The sequence below is a fragment of the Oryzias latipes genome, chromosome 9 (assembly GCF_053564925.1).
Source record: "Oryzias latipes strain Hd-rR chromosome 9, Olatipes_Hd-rR_3.1".
NCBI lineage: Eukaryota > Metazoa > Chordata > Actinopteri > Beloniformes > Adrianichthyidae > Oryzias > Oryzias latipes.
Genome location: NC_136245.1, coordinates 15,645,566 through 15,664,728, shown reverse-complemented (window position 1 = coordinate 15,664,728; position 19,163 = coordinate 15,645,566). Strand labels below are relative to the sequence as shown.

General features: G+C 37.0%; 1 protein-coding gene across 12 annotated transcripts in view; it reads left to right on the top strand.

The window, feature by feature from the left end:
* The window catches only part of pbx3b (pre-B-cell leukemia homeobox 3b), a 58,865-nt gene extending 56,048 nt beyond the window's left edge, over positions 1-2,817 (top strand). For all 12 annotated transcript variants that reach the window (XM_020706110.3, XM_020706113.3, XM_020706105.3 and 9 more), the window contains one exon: positions 1,359-2,817. Coding sequence is in view for 4 of the 12 variants with exons in the window: in XM_020706105.3 (XP_020561764.2) it covers positions 1,359-1,451 (93 nt within the window). In the remaining 8 variants the exon portion in view is untranslated. The remainder of the gene's footprint in view (positions 1-1,358) is intronic.
* The last annotated feature ends 16,346 nt before the right edge of the window (positions 2,818-19,163 follow it).

Sequence of the window (19,163 nt, the reverse complement as noted above, 5' to 3'; positions counted from 1 at the left end):
CAACAGTTCTTTCCTGCCACAAAGGGACAAGAAAGTAGCAAAGAAGAAACGCTGATTCTTAAATTTTAATCTTGTAAACAAAAATTTATTTAAATAGAAAACCTCTTTTTTTTCTAAACCAGCTGATGTGTTACTGCTTTATCACCTGGTGTTAAAATAATGAGTTAGACCTCCAGGTTTCATTGACTGAAGCCAAAAATAAGATTAAAAAATGATCCCATCCTTTTCTGAATCTGTTGCATTTCAGCTGTTTTGAAATGCTTCACAGAATTTTCCACAGACTTATCTCCTTGATAAAATGTGAACACGTGGTTGCCTGCAGCCGTTCCCAGACATGAATTCCATCTTCCTTGATGAGGTTTGATACGGCGCCTTTTTTTTGTAAAGCAGCACATAATCTGAAGCTATCACAGTAAAGATTAATTTGGTTGATGAGGGAGGATGAAGACTGAGGCAGAGGATGAGAGCGAAATGCTATTCGACAGCAGTCTCTGCTCCATCCCAGCTGCTGCCTGTGTATTGTAGCTATATTTCTTTTTTGTGTAAAATCCAAGCATAGTCATTGTTTAAAATGATGAAACATCCACATATTGTTTTATGGACCAGAATGAGGCTGTTTTATGTAAATGGTATATTTCAATGCTTCATGCTTATGGATTGATTTGGGTTTGGTTGCAGTTTTACTGCTCTAAGCTCTTGGACACTTTCACAGGGCTTTCAACTTCCATGTGCAGCCCTCCATATCAGCTCTGTAAGGCAGCTCAGAAAAGCTGCAACACACGAAAGGAAAATTCCCCATAACTGAAATGGTTGGGATGCAGGCATGATGATTGTTACCAAGGCTTTCTTATTTCTTCAGCAGGCACTGCCCAATGCAGCTGTTCACTCAGAGTAACCTTTAGCTTTGTTGTTGGTGACGTAGAGCGATCCAGTAAAGGCTAGGTCACGCCTGGAGCAGAGAGGAAGTCGGGCTGGCGAAGACTGGCTCTCGCAGAGAGGCCCTGCCTTGTCACTTTCACTCAGCTCTCCCCACCGAGCCCTCCCACTTCTTGACTGACAGGAGAATATGTAGCGACAAGCTGTCGGTCATTGCTGAAATCTGCTTGGACACTGCTCTCATTGGTCCAGGAACTTTTTTTTTTTTAGTTTCTTTGCTGATGTTGCTGCAATGCAAACTAATCACATTAGACAACTGTGTTTGCTGTGGTTACATGGGACTTGACATAATTAGTGCTGCATAAATGACTTTAGATTTGCGTTTGTTTTATTTTTAATTTTTTTTGAAGAACCTAGAACTTGCCAAGCTAGTATTTCAGAGTACCTGACTGTAATTTCAGCCTTTCCTATTTGTGTCCTAGGCTAATGGAGGATGGCAAGATGCAACAACTCCGTCTTCTGTAATATCTCCCACAGAAGGACCTGGAAGTGTGCATTCCGATACCTCAAATTGATCCGCTATAAAAGCATCTTCGCCCCAAGCTGGCCATGGACTTTTTCAAACAGGCTTGACCAACGGCAGAGGATACAAAACACACACCCGGTTTCCCCAAACGGATTGGTTTTCAAGTACTCCGAAATTTTTCCGGGACTCTTCGGCGCACACGCAAATGGCATCCTCCATTAAGAGCACCAAGTGTTTTCTGATCGCTCAGTGTTTTCTTTCCGTCTTCATAAATCAAGTGTAATCACCTTGCTTTTCTTTGTTTATTGTGTGGGGGGGTGAACAAATAGACATGTATAAATATAAACGCCTTCAAACTTTCAGGATGATTTAATTAATGTAAAAGAACAGACGACATTATGAGACTTTTAAAAAGTCACTTTCTTATTATATTGATTAGGACTCCAGTTTAATAATTCTGTTTTCTTGACAGCAGTTTTCTGGCGTTTACACCCTAATTTTTTAGTTTTACTTTTTGTTCTGCTCCTAAAGTTCAGAAATGAAATCCCCCCACAGTTGATCACTGTGTCATGGCACACAGGAGGAGTTGTACATAATATAGTTTAAGAGTAATTATGCATCCTACCAATCGATAAACAGCTTCATTACCTCATTTATAGAAAACAGTCATTTCCAACATTTCTGTAGCTTAGAGTGCTCACTTTCTACCTCTAAACTATACCACCGCCACTGTTTCGTTGGCCCCGATTTGGTGTTTTTCTCTTCTTATTTTTTGGCCACATCTCAAAAAACACTGTAAATTCTTCATTCATTCTATGTAATCTAATGTATATTTTAATCTTTTAATAAAATTAAGTTGCAACGATGCAACTTCAAATTAAAAAAATGAAAAAAAAATGAAAAAAAAATAGCAAAGTGATCACAATATCAGTACCTTGGTAAATTGACAGGGGGGATCGGGCTTTAAAGGTGTTGTTTAAAGGTGTTGGTCTGTGGCTTTTACTGAAGGGGGGGAGGGGTTGGTGATGAATATTGTTGATAAATGCCAAACAGTAAAACTGTTGTAAATACAGAGGGAAAAAAAACATTTTGAATGTTGCTCATCTTGTTACTAAATCATTTCAAAAAGGATTAAAAAAAAATCATTCTAAAAATAATGCATAGAGGTTTCAGTATTCACAACTGTACATTTCCAGCTCTGGTCTTCAGGGTTCCAGACTTCTTTTCTCTTTTTTCTAATGTATGTGATTCTGAAACTGAAACGTCATGACCAATGATTTGTGGCAGTGATTCTAATGTACTAAAGATGTTTAGTGTTACTTTCTAACCAGACTACACCCTGGACAGAAAAGTCTTCCTTGTGGTAGTTGTGTAATTTCAAACATGAATAAACTTTTTGCTTTCATGACATAGAAGTTTGTGCTTTTGCCCTTTTTTTTCCACTCTCAACAAAACTTTGTCTGTGTAAACAGAAATAATTTCCGGCTTGTTTACTCATCATGTATTTACTGTGGCTTTTTATAAGGTTTGGTGAAAAGTGAGGATCTTGTTTGCTGCTGTAAGCTGACATGCTTAGTGCAATTAAATGAAATGTCAGCCGCTTCTAATTCAAGCGATTTTATCTGTCTGTTGTGGAAAGGCTGGCTTAATGGATCATTGGTTACCAATTCCACATGGAAATTGACATCCATTTATTCTCATTGTCTCAGCAGAGTTCCCTTATTCCTGATGTTCCTCTTCAGTTTCCGCCTAGTGTTCGTCTCCCACAGTCGTAAACCTGTACTTTCAATAATGTAAAACTCCAATGAAATGCAGTGTTTGTGAATCAGCCATCCATCAGCAGGTTTAAAGGGGCCTAGTGTGCGCGTGCACGAATGCGCGCACGTGTGGTTGGGCTTCGACAGAAGACAGAAGTAAAGGGTTCAATTCAAGCGTAATCCACAGAAGGTTTCCCCAGAGAGCACATTTGTCCACTCAACCAGTGCAGAACTTCATTGAACACATCATATCTTTATCCCAATTTCAGAACCCTGACACACACACACACACACACACATCCAAATTTGCTGAATCGCTTTATTTCTTATTTTGTTTTTTTCATTATTATTAATGAATAAAAACAGGTAACTCTTGTCTTCCATAATGCATATCCAAGAGGTTTCTTTTTTTTCATCAATTAAACGCTTTAGATTAAACAAATTTTAGCATTTATCTGTAAAATGTGTGCAATTTTAAGCATTTGAGTTACCTTAACAGGAGATTATATTTTTTAACAAATTCAATCAAATTAGCTGCTTTTTTAAACACACAGGTAATTTTCTAACAGCTATAAAACAATACTGTCTTTATAAATCTTATGAAATAAAGTACAGAAACCACATTGCTTCTACCGTTTTCAATCTATTTGCTCATTCCACCTTGGCTAATAAATACATTTGCTTCCCCAAGACTTAAACTAGCAGACTTTAAATACAGCACTCAGCAATATTGGTTTCAAAACCTTTAAAATAAAGAAGTTATATTTTCCCAGATTACACCTATTAAAGCTTTTTCTATGGTTCATTAGGGACGACACTTTCTAAGTAAAATTCACCATGAAAAGCATGCATCATTAAATATGGAAATTCAGAATTATATTAGCAGTGTGCACAAAGCTGGTGCCAATTAAATTAGAGAAAGATATCATTTATATTATTAAGGTAGAGTTCATATTAGATTAAAAATAAATGTAATTTTGTCAGAGTTTGATTTATTGCTCTTAGTGCATTGTTCATGCACCCATGTTATACTGCATCTCAGTGGAGTGATTGTTTACATTAAACTGTAAAATGCTGTTATTGCATCCCACTGCTTTTAAATTGAATTGGTATAAAGTTCAAACTATATTTCATAATTATGTTTCTCAAGCGTAAACGGGACTGTAAATGACACAAACACTACTTGTGCTTATTTTCAGTGAGTTTCTCTGTTTTTTTTTTTCCTTTTTGGATGGAGCAAATGAATCGATAAGACAAAACAAACAGGATTTTGGAGGGGAAGGGCAGAGAAAGTCCACGTTTTACTACAGTATGAACCTTTGATGCTTAATTAAATTATACAGCAAAAGGGAAGATTAAAAGAAAGACTTTAACAAACACATTTTCATTTTTTAAAGTTTTTCTTTATCATTTTGTTACTTTTTTCCAAACAGTTGATCCATAAATCTACATTAGAGTTCACCTAAAGTGCATTTTGGCAATAAATATAGCAATTTTATTCAAATGTAGGATCAATAAAGTTAGCCAACACATTATCTTTTGTACTTTAAGGAAAAAAAACAGATCTTTTTGAAAGCATCAACGTTTTTTTGTTGTGTATAACACTGACTCTCGTAACCCTTGTGCTATAGGCACTTTAACATTGGGAGTTGGGTCATCTAGACCCACTAGACAGTGCCCTGAACCTTTTTTCTTCAATGATTTGTGAACCTCACTAGTGTCCATGGATTACATGAAATCTTTCCAGCATTATCCACCTTTCTCATGGTAGGGAGAACATGTCAATGTAAGGGTGGGGTCATCTAAGATAGCACAGGGGTTAAAAAGTGATGCAGATGAAGATTACATTACTTGTTAATCTCATCGTTACATTTAAAATCCTTTTTTTCTGTCTTTAAAAATAGAGGATAAATAGAACAAAATTTTCTTGGATTTACATATAAATACAGGTGTGTTCACTCGTTGAGCATGGCGTTAGGATAATGACTTCTCTCCGTTGGAGTATGCTTTGGTAAGTGCACTCATAGACATAAGAGTCGTGTAGAGCTGTGTGATTTACTGAGTGGAGGTATAAAGGACCATAGACTTTGCGCTGATCTCTTCAGCCGCACTGCCTAAGAGATTAGGCCTGAGTGCCCTTTAAGTTTAAAACACTGGAGTTAATTAACTTTTGATCCTAACTCTCTTTACATCTTCATCAGCTCATTTTCAATTTCAGTGAAACCAATCATTGAGGTTTGTACTGGAAGATGACTTCAAAAAATCAAACAGCCTTATTTCTGAGGTAATGGGGGCTAAGGGCAGTTGACTGGCAGTTATCTGGAGAAATCATATGGGAGGAAAAGTGCTTTTAGTTTTCATAGGGACACTTTCATGGATGTAAGAATTGCATTTTGATGCAAAAGTGCTGAAATTGGATTTTATTTTTTATTTTACCATGAAAACTGTCTCCTGAGACTCTGAGACAGTTATCTTTGCATCATTAATGCATCCTGTGCATGCAATGAAGTTTATGGAATGAAAAAATATATCTGTGCTGGAAGCGAAAGTCCACATATCAATTAAAAATGTGATGATAAATGATTTTTTGTTTTTTAGTTCAATAATTGAAAAAAACAAATAGGATGACAATGAGATCACATTAAACTTTATTTATAAAAAGCGCTTCTCATGCAGCTCAAAGCAAGATGTTCAATAAATTGCTATGAATTAACATGGAATAAGGATTTAATTGTGTATACATTGGAAATAATCTAAACTAAGTTTATTTTAAGGAAAAAACATTCAAAAAGGTCATGTGATTTCAAGTTTTTTTTTTATTTTGTCATTTGAGAAAACACTGATGCTGCAGCAAAAGGGAGAAGATGGACCCAAAATCTTTTCACAAAGTTTATTCCTGTCCAAAAAATCTATTAAAAGAAAAGGTTTTAAAGCTCCATTTAAAACAAATTACGAAGTAATAAAGGTTAGTCATGGATGGTGGAACCAAAGTTTGGTAAAAAAAAAAAGAAAAAAAGAATGCTATGAGAATTTATCATCTTTTCAAATCCTGTCATTCAAGTGTTTTATGATCTTCATTTTAATATTTATCTATTCTTTCCAAATATCCTCCAGGTTTGGGTTTTGCGTGTTCCATTTCTTGGACAAAACATATATCCCAAACATCCAAAAACAAAAAAACTACCAAAAACTATTTGTTTTTTTTATGAATAAATGGGTCACTGAATAAATAAAAAGCTTAGATTTTTTGTGAGCTTTACAAAGAAATAGTATAAAATGATAAGTAAAGTGACAGCTTGTTTGTCACAAGTTGCCTCTGATGTGTTGTGTTGTCCTCTTTTACAAAACATTAAAGGTCTACTACATATCCTTTGCAAGGTTTTTATTTTTCTGAAGATGACTTGATTCAAACAGATGATGGCAACATGCTGAGAAAGATTATCAAAGGCCTTTTTTCTCATATGCAGACAGTGTGGAGCAGGGAAAATACAGTCATTTAAAAACCAATAGTTCTATGTTTAATGTTGGATCCGAATAAACCTCTATTTGTGTAAAAAACACAATGCTGAATAAAAAACCTGAAGTTGGAGCAATAATCAACACAATTACTTAAAGATACCACATTTAGTGTAATTCTCTTTATTGAAATAGCACGTGTGTTTTAGCAAAAAATCTGCAAAGCACTGCATGTGATAAAGACAACACCAATAATCCATACTGATACTTTTTCGCAACAAAAATACAAGGCCATAATAGATTTAACCAAAAATGCTAACTCCTACCTGGAATGTTTGATTGACAGACTCTCTTAAGCTGCTTTCAGAGGAAGGGGTGTGGACTTCCAACAAGCTTACTTATGATTGGTTACAGTTGCTGCCCTAAAAACGTGACTCAGACCAATATGTGATGGCAGCACCCGGTTTGCTCAAAAACTGACAATTGAATTGGCTACATCGTGCTGGAGCAGCAGGTAAGGCATTTTCCATGGGTGAGGACACACCCAGCTGTGTCCAATTCTCCATATATGGTCTATGCCTACTTTTTATTTTAAGTCCTGTGGTCCTGCCTTTCCTTGTCTCTCTCTGCCCACAAAAATACCCTTCTCCTCGCTTTCTTCCACCAATGGTGGTCCAACTTCCACCAACCTGTAGGTCAACAGTACCGGTGCTGTAAACCACCATCACCACCGGTACTGTAGGTCAACAGTACCGGTGGTGATGGTGGTTAACCTGGGCTACGACTGATCCAGTCTGAAAGTTCTCTTTGTGAATGGCATGATTCATTTAGCTTTGGTTTTACATCATATGCTATTTCTGACACAACTCTATGCAATTACCTGGAACTGGCACATAAAAGTGTTTGGTGGCGTTTTTACTAAAAGCATGATTACAACTAGAATGAAAAACTTTAGGGTTTTTTGTCTTTCCACTTTAACCAAAGTGCCCTCCACTATGAAACTAATGCAACTAAATGTTTAAATGACATAAAGACAAAAAAAAGTACTTAACCTTTGTGCTGTCCTAGGCACTTTAACATTGGGAGTTGGGTCATCTAGACCAGTGTTTTTCAACCTTTTTTGAGCCACGGCACACTTTAACCTTGACAAAAATCCCGCGGCACACCAGCATCCAAAGAAATAGATAATTAAAAAAAAAAAGAAAAAGCTCAGTCTGTATTGATCTACAGCCGCTCTGCAATCTCACATGCATTTTTGTGATAATAGTTGCAGAAAACGCTGGAAGCTGCAGCTGTTTTTTCTAAAAGATGTATTAAAAATTCAGTCAAAAGATTCAAAAACTGTTTGATGTGTGTTCGTTGTTTTAAGACGTTAAGAGGAGAGACTCATTGTGCGCTAAGACAGTCACTTTACTGCATCATGGGAGATGTAGTGCCCGTAATCCGCCGACCGCAGAAAGACCAGCGTCTTTGAGCTTCATGGTTTTGTTCACTTGTTCCAGTCTGATACCAGATTCTGTGGAAAGCTACACCGCTATAGACGAGCTTTAGCTGGTATTTTTGTTAGAACAGAGAGACTTTTTTGCGCTAAATCGAAACAAGGAAGTGAATACTTTAACCACTTCTGATTGGTCAGACTGATGACATGTGATTAAGCCTTCAAGAATGATTGGTGGAGACAGTTAAAGGGGCGGGACTTTTCCTTACACAGCTGCAGCTAAATCGCGGTATCCCGTTATTCTTATCAAAATGTCTTTAATAGAATCATATAAACACAAAGAAAAAATAATTTTATGATATTTCATATTCTTAACTTCTCAGTGTTTTATCAGGGCCTGTTTGGATGAACAAAGACTGATTTCCTGGAGATGGTAATTGCTTTTAGATCAGTTAATGAGGACAATTTCTCACGGCACACTTGACCATCTCCCACGGCACACTGGTTGAAAAACACTGATCTAGACCCACTAGACAGTGCGCTGAACCTTTTTTCTTCAATGATTTGTGATCTTCACTTGTGTCCATGGATTACATGAAATCTTTCCACCTTTATCCACCTTTGTCATGGTAGGGAGAAAATGTCAATGTAAGGGTGGGGTCATCTCAGATAGCACAAGGGTTAAGTATTAGGTTTCACGTCTGAAAAACACATTGTTTGTAAAACACATGCAAACCACAGACGGAATTTTGTCCAGGCTTAATACAATTTGGTTTTCTATTTTACCATCACAAAAAAATCAAAACACAAACATACATAGCACATTTCATCAGTCAAAAACAAACTGCATCCATTGCTGTCTGCTAAAAATTCATAACCACTTACACAATAAATCCAGAAATTCTAGGAGCAACTTTCTATAAACAATGTTGTACTGCCCCCACTGTACTGCCCCCTTGTGGTCTGCTTGATTTTATTATTTTCAATGTATATGATTTTTTTGATGTGAAGTCATAGAGGGTCATGCCAGAGGGGGGTGAAATCAGCTGTTCCAAAGTCTTACTCAGAAACACAACAAATATGGATCCAAACAACACAAACAAAACTACAATAAATATGCAACAGCAGGAGGTTTAGCATAGAAAACCAAAATGACTGCCCTTTAACAAAAGGATTGGAACACCTTTACTCTTTCAACCTACCATCTACAGGCTGCAAGACTTCATTAGAAATTAATAATTCTTGTATTCACCTTTGAAAATTATTAGTTTTTTTTTTAAAGCTTTCGAAAATGCGGTTGTGCAGATTGCAATTACTTAACGGACACAAAATGACATATTCTTAGAACTACATACTTCATAAATTAATTCAGAGCTTTAATGCACACCCAGCCACTTTGATGCTGGTGGTTACTAGAAATAACAACTAATTTAACAGCATATATTCCATCCTCTGTTGCAGCATGGCTATAGGCTACACTGTAATGGGAAGTCATTAGCTTTTGGTCTGATGCAGTTTGTTCCCAGTCCCTAGCTGCAACATTTATATTTCATATCTTATGTTTCACACTGTATTACCAGCTGTGGCTTGTTTTTGCCATCTGCAGATGCTTACTTTAGTTTACTTGGCTTTGTAATAATACCATGTTTTCTACGTGCAACTCTCTCAACAGACAATGCGCTGCAAATTCTTGACAGGTGCTGAGGCATTTGCTCCGGAGACATAGTGAGGAGGATTATTACTGCATTATTTAGTTCTTCTGAAATAAACAAACACATCCTCTCCCTCGCATGTTGTGCGTCTGGCAAGTCAGCATTGTGTTTTGCATCGCTTCAGCTAGGTGCAGCCAATTATGATTTGCGTTGACTAGCAATAACCTCAGTGCCCCACTTCACTTCCAACAAGACCCACTTAGTGTTGAATATTTTCACATCCATACCCTCTCATTTGCTCCGTATTGCCTCCTTTTTATGACCTTTTTACACTCACCTTGCCTTGTTTCACCTACTTGCTATCACCTCAGTGGCTCAGGTTTGCTCCACAGTCTAGTTTCAGTATAATAACTTGACACTTCACATTGCATTAGTCTTAGCCCCGACAACAAGGTTATGTGACCTATAGTGTCAGAGAGCATACAACATACTTGCCTGGAGTAGCTATTTATCAAGACAGCGTTGGGCCACCGATGATTCAGAGCAGAACAATACAGATGTGAGGCGGTTCTACTGAGGACATATTTGTCCAACAGCAGCAGCTTTAGTTGGCAAACACCATCAGGCAGAGATATGATTACTAATCCCAAGAAGAGTCAATGGTGAGTCTCATTATTGGCTTGACCAAAAATACAAAATCCTATTGTCACTTTGATGATAAAGTTTACAAAATCTGTACTTGCTTGCTATAAAATTATTTCAAAATGTAGGAAAATTTCAAGATGGCTTCACCTTGGACAAGCTGTCAAGTGTTGATGGAGATATCTGTTGATGCTCTGATAAAGAGCAAACACAATTCAAATGGTTTGGTAAAAACCCAGTCTGATGAAAGTCATGTTTTTAACACAGAGGAGGAATGTTCTGATAGTGGAGGACATATATAAAAAAAAATCAACTTAACATTGCCTTTCTGAGTTTTTCTTTCTTCACATCATTTAAAAGACTTATAGTTGAGACATAGATGCTACAATTGGCAAGCCACAAGCTGCCTGCTCCACTCCATTCTGATTCATCCACCTGCAGACAAATAGATCCATGTATGTCTGCATTTTCCTCCTCTGAGCTGGCATCTGGCTCCAAACTGTTCAGCTGGATAGCTCCAACGCTGCTCGCAATTTTAGTTGCACCAGTAATGTTAGGTTGGGGTTGTGAGGTGCTGTAAGCTATTGGGAGAGCACGTAAACAGATGGATAATGGGAAGTGGGGACGGGCTTACTCTGCACTAACTGCCCTGGTGTTCTGCCAAAACTATGACCTAGAAAAGCACACAGGTTTTTTGATTTTGGCTAAAAACAGTTTAGGCTGATCAAAATAAAAAATAAAAATAAAAAGACTGGGAGAATGGGAGGGGTAAAGGGTTGAAGGGGTTTGGGGTGGTGGTGGCATTCTTTGATTGTTTTCTTCATCCATATTTGTAAATGCTTTGTAAAGGAATGTCTATTAATTGAAAATGTTCAATTAACAAAGATGGAAAAACAAAAAAGAAACACTGGGACCCTTTTAAAATAGACAAAAAGATGATCAGAGCGGGATTTTAAGGCAACATTTCTTTTGGCCTTTAAAATGCACCACATGTTACAAAATGGGTTGAACGATCCAAACATTTCTTTAGAGCAGTAAAAGTTCACACCTTCTTTCATAAGTACTTCCTTTAATACCCAAATATAGATCAATTATATAATATATATAATTATATAATATATATAATTATATGTTACTTCTAAATATTTGTAAATTGCCAGAACATTTGTGTTAAAATGTCCATAAAAAATCTTTTGGATCACCGGCTTTGATGTGTTCTATAGACAGCATCACAGATTATAATAGAAATATTGCAGTTGCTATGTGGTGCAAAATCAATGCAGATGTAAACATACATGCACAATCCTGCAAAAATGGTTTTGGGGAGCTCTGAGTGCTTTGGCAGCTCTGTATCGTCTGCTCTCACAATTTAGAGCTCAATATACAGAGCAACACACACAAATGCACAAATGCCGCTGTGTTTTTCCAACTTCATAGAACTGCTGACTCAGCAACATGAAAGTGAAAGCTTTGACTGAGTGTTTTATACAGTAACAGACCCGGAGCTGCAGAGAAGAAGGCTGGCTTTGAACCCGGAGGATGTTGAACCAGTGACCTCACTGGTGCATGTCTCAGAGAATCTGCCCACTGGGATGAAGTCATTGTTTTATATCCTATTAGTCATTCTAGATCTCTGGCCCTTAAATATGAGAAACCAGTAACTATTTATGTGTTGTTGTCAGAAGGAAATGTAGATTCTTTTTTCTGGGAGTCATATCATTTGGATCTCTCTAACTATGAAACATATAAAATAAAACACACCTAAATTAAAATTCCAGTAAGTGAAAAGACAAACTCCATTTCATTCTTTTTTTAATTTCGCTGTCTTTTTATTTAAATGTTAAAACTCACTATTTTTTTCGTGACTGCTTGCATGGCAAACATAAATCAGCAGCGATGATAAATAAAACAAAACAGAACTATTTTAATCAAGCAGGTGACAAAAGAAGGTGTGAATCAATTGCCTCCCTCTAAGGTATTCAGAGCAAGTTTTTATGCTTGAGTCATTTTGTTTGTTTGTATTTTTAGGTTTTAATTTAAAAAGAAAGGAAAAGATTTGTTTATCTTTATTTATAAAAAGCCACACTGAAAACAGTTTTTTTATAAAAACATTGAACTCTAGGATTAGAAAGCCTATTTATTTGTCAAAAACAGTTCTTGCAGTAAAATAACTAACAATTAATAAAAGCTTATTTTCTGTCTAAATAAATTTCCCAGCTTTTTACTCTAGATACACATCAAATCAGAACCTACAATGAAATTTCCGGATAAACCCACACATTTTCTCTGAGATTTGATTAAAGCAGTTAGTTTTTTCATACACTGAAGCATCTATTTTACCAAAACTACAACTGAACTTTTCCATCAAAACAGGCTTGGCCAGGGGTTCTGATATCTTTTCTTTTTATCATATTTTTTTTGTTTCCCCCTTCCACCTACTGTCTGCTTTTCTTAATTGCAACGTCTCTAAGACCCACTCTGATGAAAATTGTGTTTTTGGTGTTTTTAACATGTTCTTGTAGCATTTTTCTGACGATGATGGAGGACATATATAAAGAAAATGAGGCTTAAAATTACATTTCTGAATATTTGTCTTTAAATTGTTTTGAATCAGGAGCAGATGGAAAAACTGCGGTTTGCATTTGTTATGTAAAAAATACAATGGCAGTGTCAGGGTCCCCCCTTCCCCCCTCAGCAACTGCGGGGGGAAGGGGGGCGGGGTTGCTCCATGCCATTGGACTCAAAGGCAAATTTTTAACAATCTATTGCTGCTCTGCAGAAACTGCCAAAAAAAGCGACACATGTTTTGTGATTTTGGCTACTTCTGAATCACTTCGATGATGTGACTCTGTGTTTCATAATGTTTTCCTTGAGAAATAGCATGTTTGTAACGCCAACAGGTTTCCTTGTAGAAGGGAGAGAAGACTTTATGTGCATATTATTTATGTTTTGTCCATTACGGCTGATTGAGATCAAGCAACAGGAGGAATCGCTGTGATCTTATTTTCAAGCACAACTTGAGTGCAAAGGTGCCCAGGCAGTTACAAACCCCTTCAGTTTTTTTTCTTCTTCTTCACATTTCTTCACATTAAGCTTTAAGGGCCACCTCAGAGAGCAGAGGAAACGATGGAACAACTGTGGCCACTGTGCAGCAGCATGCTGCATAATTTATTTTATAGCACACAAAGTAAACCCCAATCACTCTTCCACACAATCACAGCTTTGGAAAAATGTGTTTATCTTGTTTATTTCTGCCTCCCTCTCTCGGTCTGTGTCCCTGGGGTCCGAACGGCCCCTGTCTGCTTCCTGGTGGTGTCTGGAAGTCCAGGTCTGCGAGGCACCAGGATCATTTTCCCTCTGTAACTGTTGTCACTAGCCTGAACCACAATAATTCATCTTGCTAATGGCAGGTGGGTCAGTTGAATACTCAATTCATAATTTCCTTCTTTTAGTTGGGAAAGAGGTTCAAAGGAATAAGAGAACCTCTGCTTGTCATCAACTCAAATTCACTTATGAGCCTAAAAAAATGCTACTTATTTTAATAAAAAAAACTGAAATACATATGATTTTTATTAGCGCACGAAATGGATGTTTTAAATTACAACCACATTTGAGAAAAAGGGTTTTTTCATAGTTTAAGCCATAAAGAGACAATGTTCTGCATCAGCATTGTAGAGTACTAACTGCAGGTCAGGAAAGAGATAATATAAGACATTTTTCAGAATGAGCATAATGAGCTCCATGCTTTTTAAAGAGTTAATATATTTTCCTCAGTTGCTAGAATGAAGTCAGCAGTCAGTTGGAGCCACCGGGGCATGAATCTCCAGAGAGCACTGGACATGGAATGAGCCGGGCTGATTTCAGGCAGCAGGAAGGTCGTCACCACACAAATGAAAAACATGAGAAGTGGTTCAAGGTCTAATCAAGTCCTCAGACTGCACTCACTGGGAGCAATTAAGTTCTTTCCTCTCCCTCAACATAGGTAACCAGATCTTTCTATTGACATTCTCAATAAAAGGTCATTTACTGTATGGATAAAATGATCAGACTCCGTTGCCTGAGAACCTTATAGCAGAAAATGGATTTGAAAATTGTGGTCAGGGCTGCAAAACCAAAAATAGTGAGTTATTTGCAAAATCAACAGGGACACAAAATCGAAGAAATGATGCACATGAAGGAGCAAGAGAAATACATTTAAGGGGGATTTAACAATAATTGAATGCACCGTGTGTTTGGAATCTACATGCAAGAAACTCAGTGCACGAATTTCAAAACCTTGGCACAGAGTCCAAGCCGACCGCAGGAATTCATTACCATCATTGCTAGTCTGACACAAACAAAGTCCCGCTACTTACTGGTGTGCCTCTCAGACCACAAAGCTTCATCATAAGTCATCCTTAATTTGTATGGCTGTCACAGGCACTTGTTGTCAAGTCTGTTAGCTTGCTGCTCCCTTTGTCAAAGCTTTCCAGGACTGTACAAGCTGACAGACAGGGAGAGCGACTTTCACAGTCTGATCCCACCTACAACGTCTGCAAAACTCCCCACTTGCCTTTGAGCCAAAATATAAAATAAAGTCCTTGACATTTCTTGTTTTGCTGTCTCCTTCCACACACATTTATCAAAAAATGGTTTCTGTTCCACACAGTCTAACAGAGCAACATCGTTTTGGAATAAAAACGTGTTACAAAATGACAGTTTTTTTTGTTTTTATGTTGGGGCCTCATTTCATTTTACTTGAACCTGTATTCATTGACATTTTCAAAAGATACAAATAGATGCAAAAAAAATAATGGGTTTGAGTTGTAAGGATTTTATTCTGAAATAGATTACTTGCTTGTTTTTCCTTTTTGGCGCTCCCTTCAGGAGTCACCCTGACATCCACACATGTGACTTAACTTCAGTGTTAGGGCAAATGCCCTTTCTGACCCAACCCTCTGTATTTACACACACTATGAAACACTGGAAAGTGCCCCCGTGTGGATACAGTAACTTACAGCACCTGGGAGTCTCCAATTTAAGGACTAAGCAAGCCCTACCTAACCTTTTGTCATCGAACATAATCCAAGTTTTGGATAAACGATTGGGTGACATAACTTTAAAAATGCTGTCAGAATAAAAAGTTGATTCTCCTGGGAAAATCTTAAAACTAAATAATTGCGTTGCTTTGTTTTCTAAGAGAGTAGACTCATATTGCACCTTTTCCCTCATTCTCACTCCTCTCCTGTGGATGTCTTGACTTTTTTGCATCACAGAATTGCTCCCTAAAATGCAGTTATAGTAGAAAGGAGGGGACATCAAACCCTTATATCATTGATTAAGACTATTATCTAATGATAGGAAATGGAATCAACAAACCCTGTTTTTCCACCAATCAAACCTTTTGGGTTTGATTGTTGCACAATTAGTTAAAATGTATTTAAAAAAAATCAGATATTTCATCTTTCTTAAAGACAAACAACCTGCTGCATTTCACCACAAACAACCGTCCCACATAATGTGCAAAAAACTCTGGCCTGGACTCTGAATGACATTTAGAAGTCAGAAAAGTAAACAGCCACGATGAACATTTGAATTGATGATAGGAAAAGTCAATGGTTACTTTCCTTGAAATTCTTCTTGCTGCCACCCCTCCATCTCTGTTAATTACTTCCACAGCAATGTACAAAGTCCCCTGGGCTCTTTACCAAAAATCAATAAACACTGTATCAAACTGGCTCACCACCTGGCAAACAGCTGCAAAAGAAACTAAAAGGCAAAGTAAGAAATCAAACATAAAACCCACTTACCTCAATAAGTAATGCTTTATTTATTTTCACTTTTTGAAATCTTCTCAGCATGAGTGAGCCACTCTCAAATACAGCCCACTGTCATTTATTTCTGAGGGTAAAATATCCTTTTTATCCAGTAAATAAACTGACATCTGGTAGGTTTTGCAAAGGCCTGGTATTTTGTGCTTTCTGAAGCCTATATCACATCAGTTTTGGTTTCATAGGAGATAGCCAATGATGAATAAACAGATGTTTCATATTCTGATGTAAATATGTAAGCATTTTGTCACTGTTGTGTTTTTGGTTTCTTGTGTTTTGGAGATGCTCAGCTTGGCCTTGCATACGGATTAACCCTTGTGCTATCTTAGATGACCCCACCCTTACATTGACGTGTTATTCCTACCATGACAAAGGTGGATAAAGGTGGAAAGATTTCTTGTAATCTATGGACACCAGTGAAGATCACAAATCACTGAAGAAAAAAGGTTCAGAGCACTGTCTAGTGTCTAGTATCCATCCATCCATCCATCCATCCATCCATCCATCCATCCATCCATCCATCCATCCATCCATCCATCCATCCATCCATCCATCCATCCATCCATCCATCCATCCATCCATCCATCCATCCATCCATCCATCCATCCATCCATCCATCCATCCATCCATCCATCCATCTGTCCTTACCCACCTTCTAAAGAATGCCAGTATCAGGATTTGAACCAGAGCCTTCTTGCTGTGAGGTGAGGGTGCTAGCCACTACACCTAGTATGTGCAGTCCACAAAAAACATTATTCAAGCTAAAGCAATGAAAGCTTTATGATTGATTTAGTCTTTGGGAAACTCAATTCATTCATTTTAGTTTCTCTATGGTTCTCTAAAATGAGCAAAAACCTTTTTACATTCCGTACATAAAGGTGTTTATGTAGCTGTCTCCATGCAGATGTTGTGGCTGCAGCAGAACAGTCAAGGTAATAAGATGACTAATATTGTAGTATACAAATGTCTGTGTTTTGCTTCTTTCTTTTAATAACAACATTCTAAGATAATAATCCTTTAAATCTGTTTTCTTGTCAATTAAAAGCAAATGTTTACATTGATTGTTTTGTGTGTGTCTTTTTCTAACTGGTATCATCTCAAATTTGTCTTTTCATTGTTGGTTTGGCAGTCAGCAGAATAAATTAAAGAATAAAAAATGTCTACAAACATACAAATCTAACAACAATTTCAGACTATTACAAATTTTATTTTTACAACTTTTTCTTTCCAAAAGCTACACTTTATTTCCTCGCACAGCTTAGATTTGTCTCCACTCTTTCTAACATCTATTGTGATTTAAGGTTTAGTAAAAGGTTGAGAATAATGTGAAGATTGCAATATTAAAGAGTTTTTGAAAAGTGTTAGCAGAAGTCTTTTACATTATACAATGTAATCATGCCCACTTTTATGCGAGACATGAACGTTAACTCAATACCACTTTGATTAAACAAAATTAAATTGAAAAAGTTGTGATTTTATTATCTTTTCAGGAATTAAAATTTAAATTATGTCAGACTATTCGTGAAGCAGCCACTGGTTGCTGGACCATCTCATTATGATTCAGAAAGTCACTGCTCTAAATATGAAAAAAAAGTAACAAAAAGGTTGAGCTTCAAAGAAAGTGCTTATATCGGCTTGTTCTCTGTTACCTCAGAGCCTAGCCAGCTGTTCCTTCCTGCTTCCAGTCTTTAAGGTGATCTTAAACAGCTGGGCATGAGTTTATATTTAGCATTGCCACGGAAACGAGTTACAGAGATGTTTTCCCATGTCACTACTGTAAGTAGGGAAGTGCTGTTTTAGACAAAACCAGAACATTTGATAAGAACTGTTCTTTTTCATTCAGTATACCAGGTAGTATACAACTCCCAGCCGAAATCATAACTAGTCCTTTAAATATCAATAAATATTTGAGCTTTTTGCTATTGGGTTAACGTCCTTGGAGTACTTCTGGCTGTATTTATTACTGTGATTCCATCCAGGAACTAACTCAATTTTTTGATGGGCATGACTGCCTGTGGAACTTGTTTACTATTTCTTGACTCCCCTCTAAGAATCAGGACTGCACAGCTGGTCTAAAAATAAAAGCTTGGTGATGCTGTGCAAAATGAGGAAACAAGTCCATCACATCCGGCATCATCTTGTCTATAAAAACACCCACTCCAATGAAAAAAAAAAAACGTTGTTTTTGGAGTTTTTAACATGTTCTTGTAGCATTCTTCTCACAATGGAGGATATATATGAAGAAAATTAAGCTTAAAATTGCATTTCTGAATATTTCTTTATTAAAACCCTAGTAAACCAGGAAGAAACAAAAAAAAAAATACAGTTCCATCTGGCTCAAACTGTACACATGTATAGATAGCTTCAATATTGCAGAGTTAGGTTGGGCATGTGAGGGGCTGTAAGCTAGTAGGAGAGTCTAAACAGATAGGTGACGGGATGTGGGGATGGGCTTACACCGCACTAACAGTTCCGTCCACAACTCAGAGATGAATTTCTAATTAACTCCTGCCGCTTTGGAGAAACTATGTCCTAGAAAAACAACACAGTTTTATTTATTTATTTTTTTTGCTCAAGACCACTGGGACTGCTATTTGACTAAATCAAAGGATTCTCAGAGTGGGACTTTATTAGTTCAGAGTCAGGTTAGATCTGTTTAAAAATTTTTAAAGAAATTTCAATAAAGAGTTGGCATGTTAGCTTTTACCTTAATTTATGTTACCCCAACACAAGTCATGTATACTTAACCCTTGTGCTATCTTAGATGACCCCACCCTTACAATCACGTGTTCTCCTTACCATGACAAAGGTGGACAAAGGTGGAAAGATTTCATGTAATCCATGGACACCAGTGAAGATCACAAATCATTGAAGAAAAAAGGTTCAGTGCACTGTCTAGTGGGTCTAAATGACCCAACACCCAACGTTAAAGTGCCTAGGATAGCACAAGGGTTACAGGTTCGAACGATAAAAATAAACCCAAAAGGCCTAATTTTCTATTCAAAC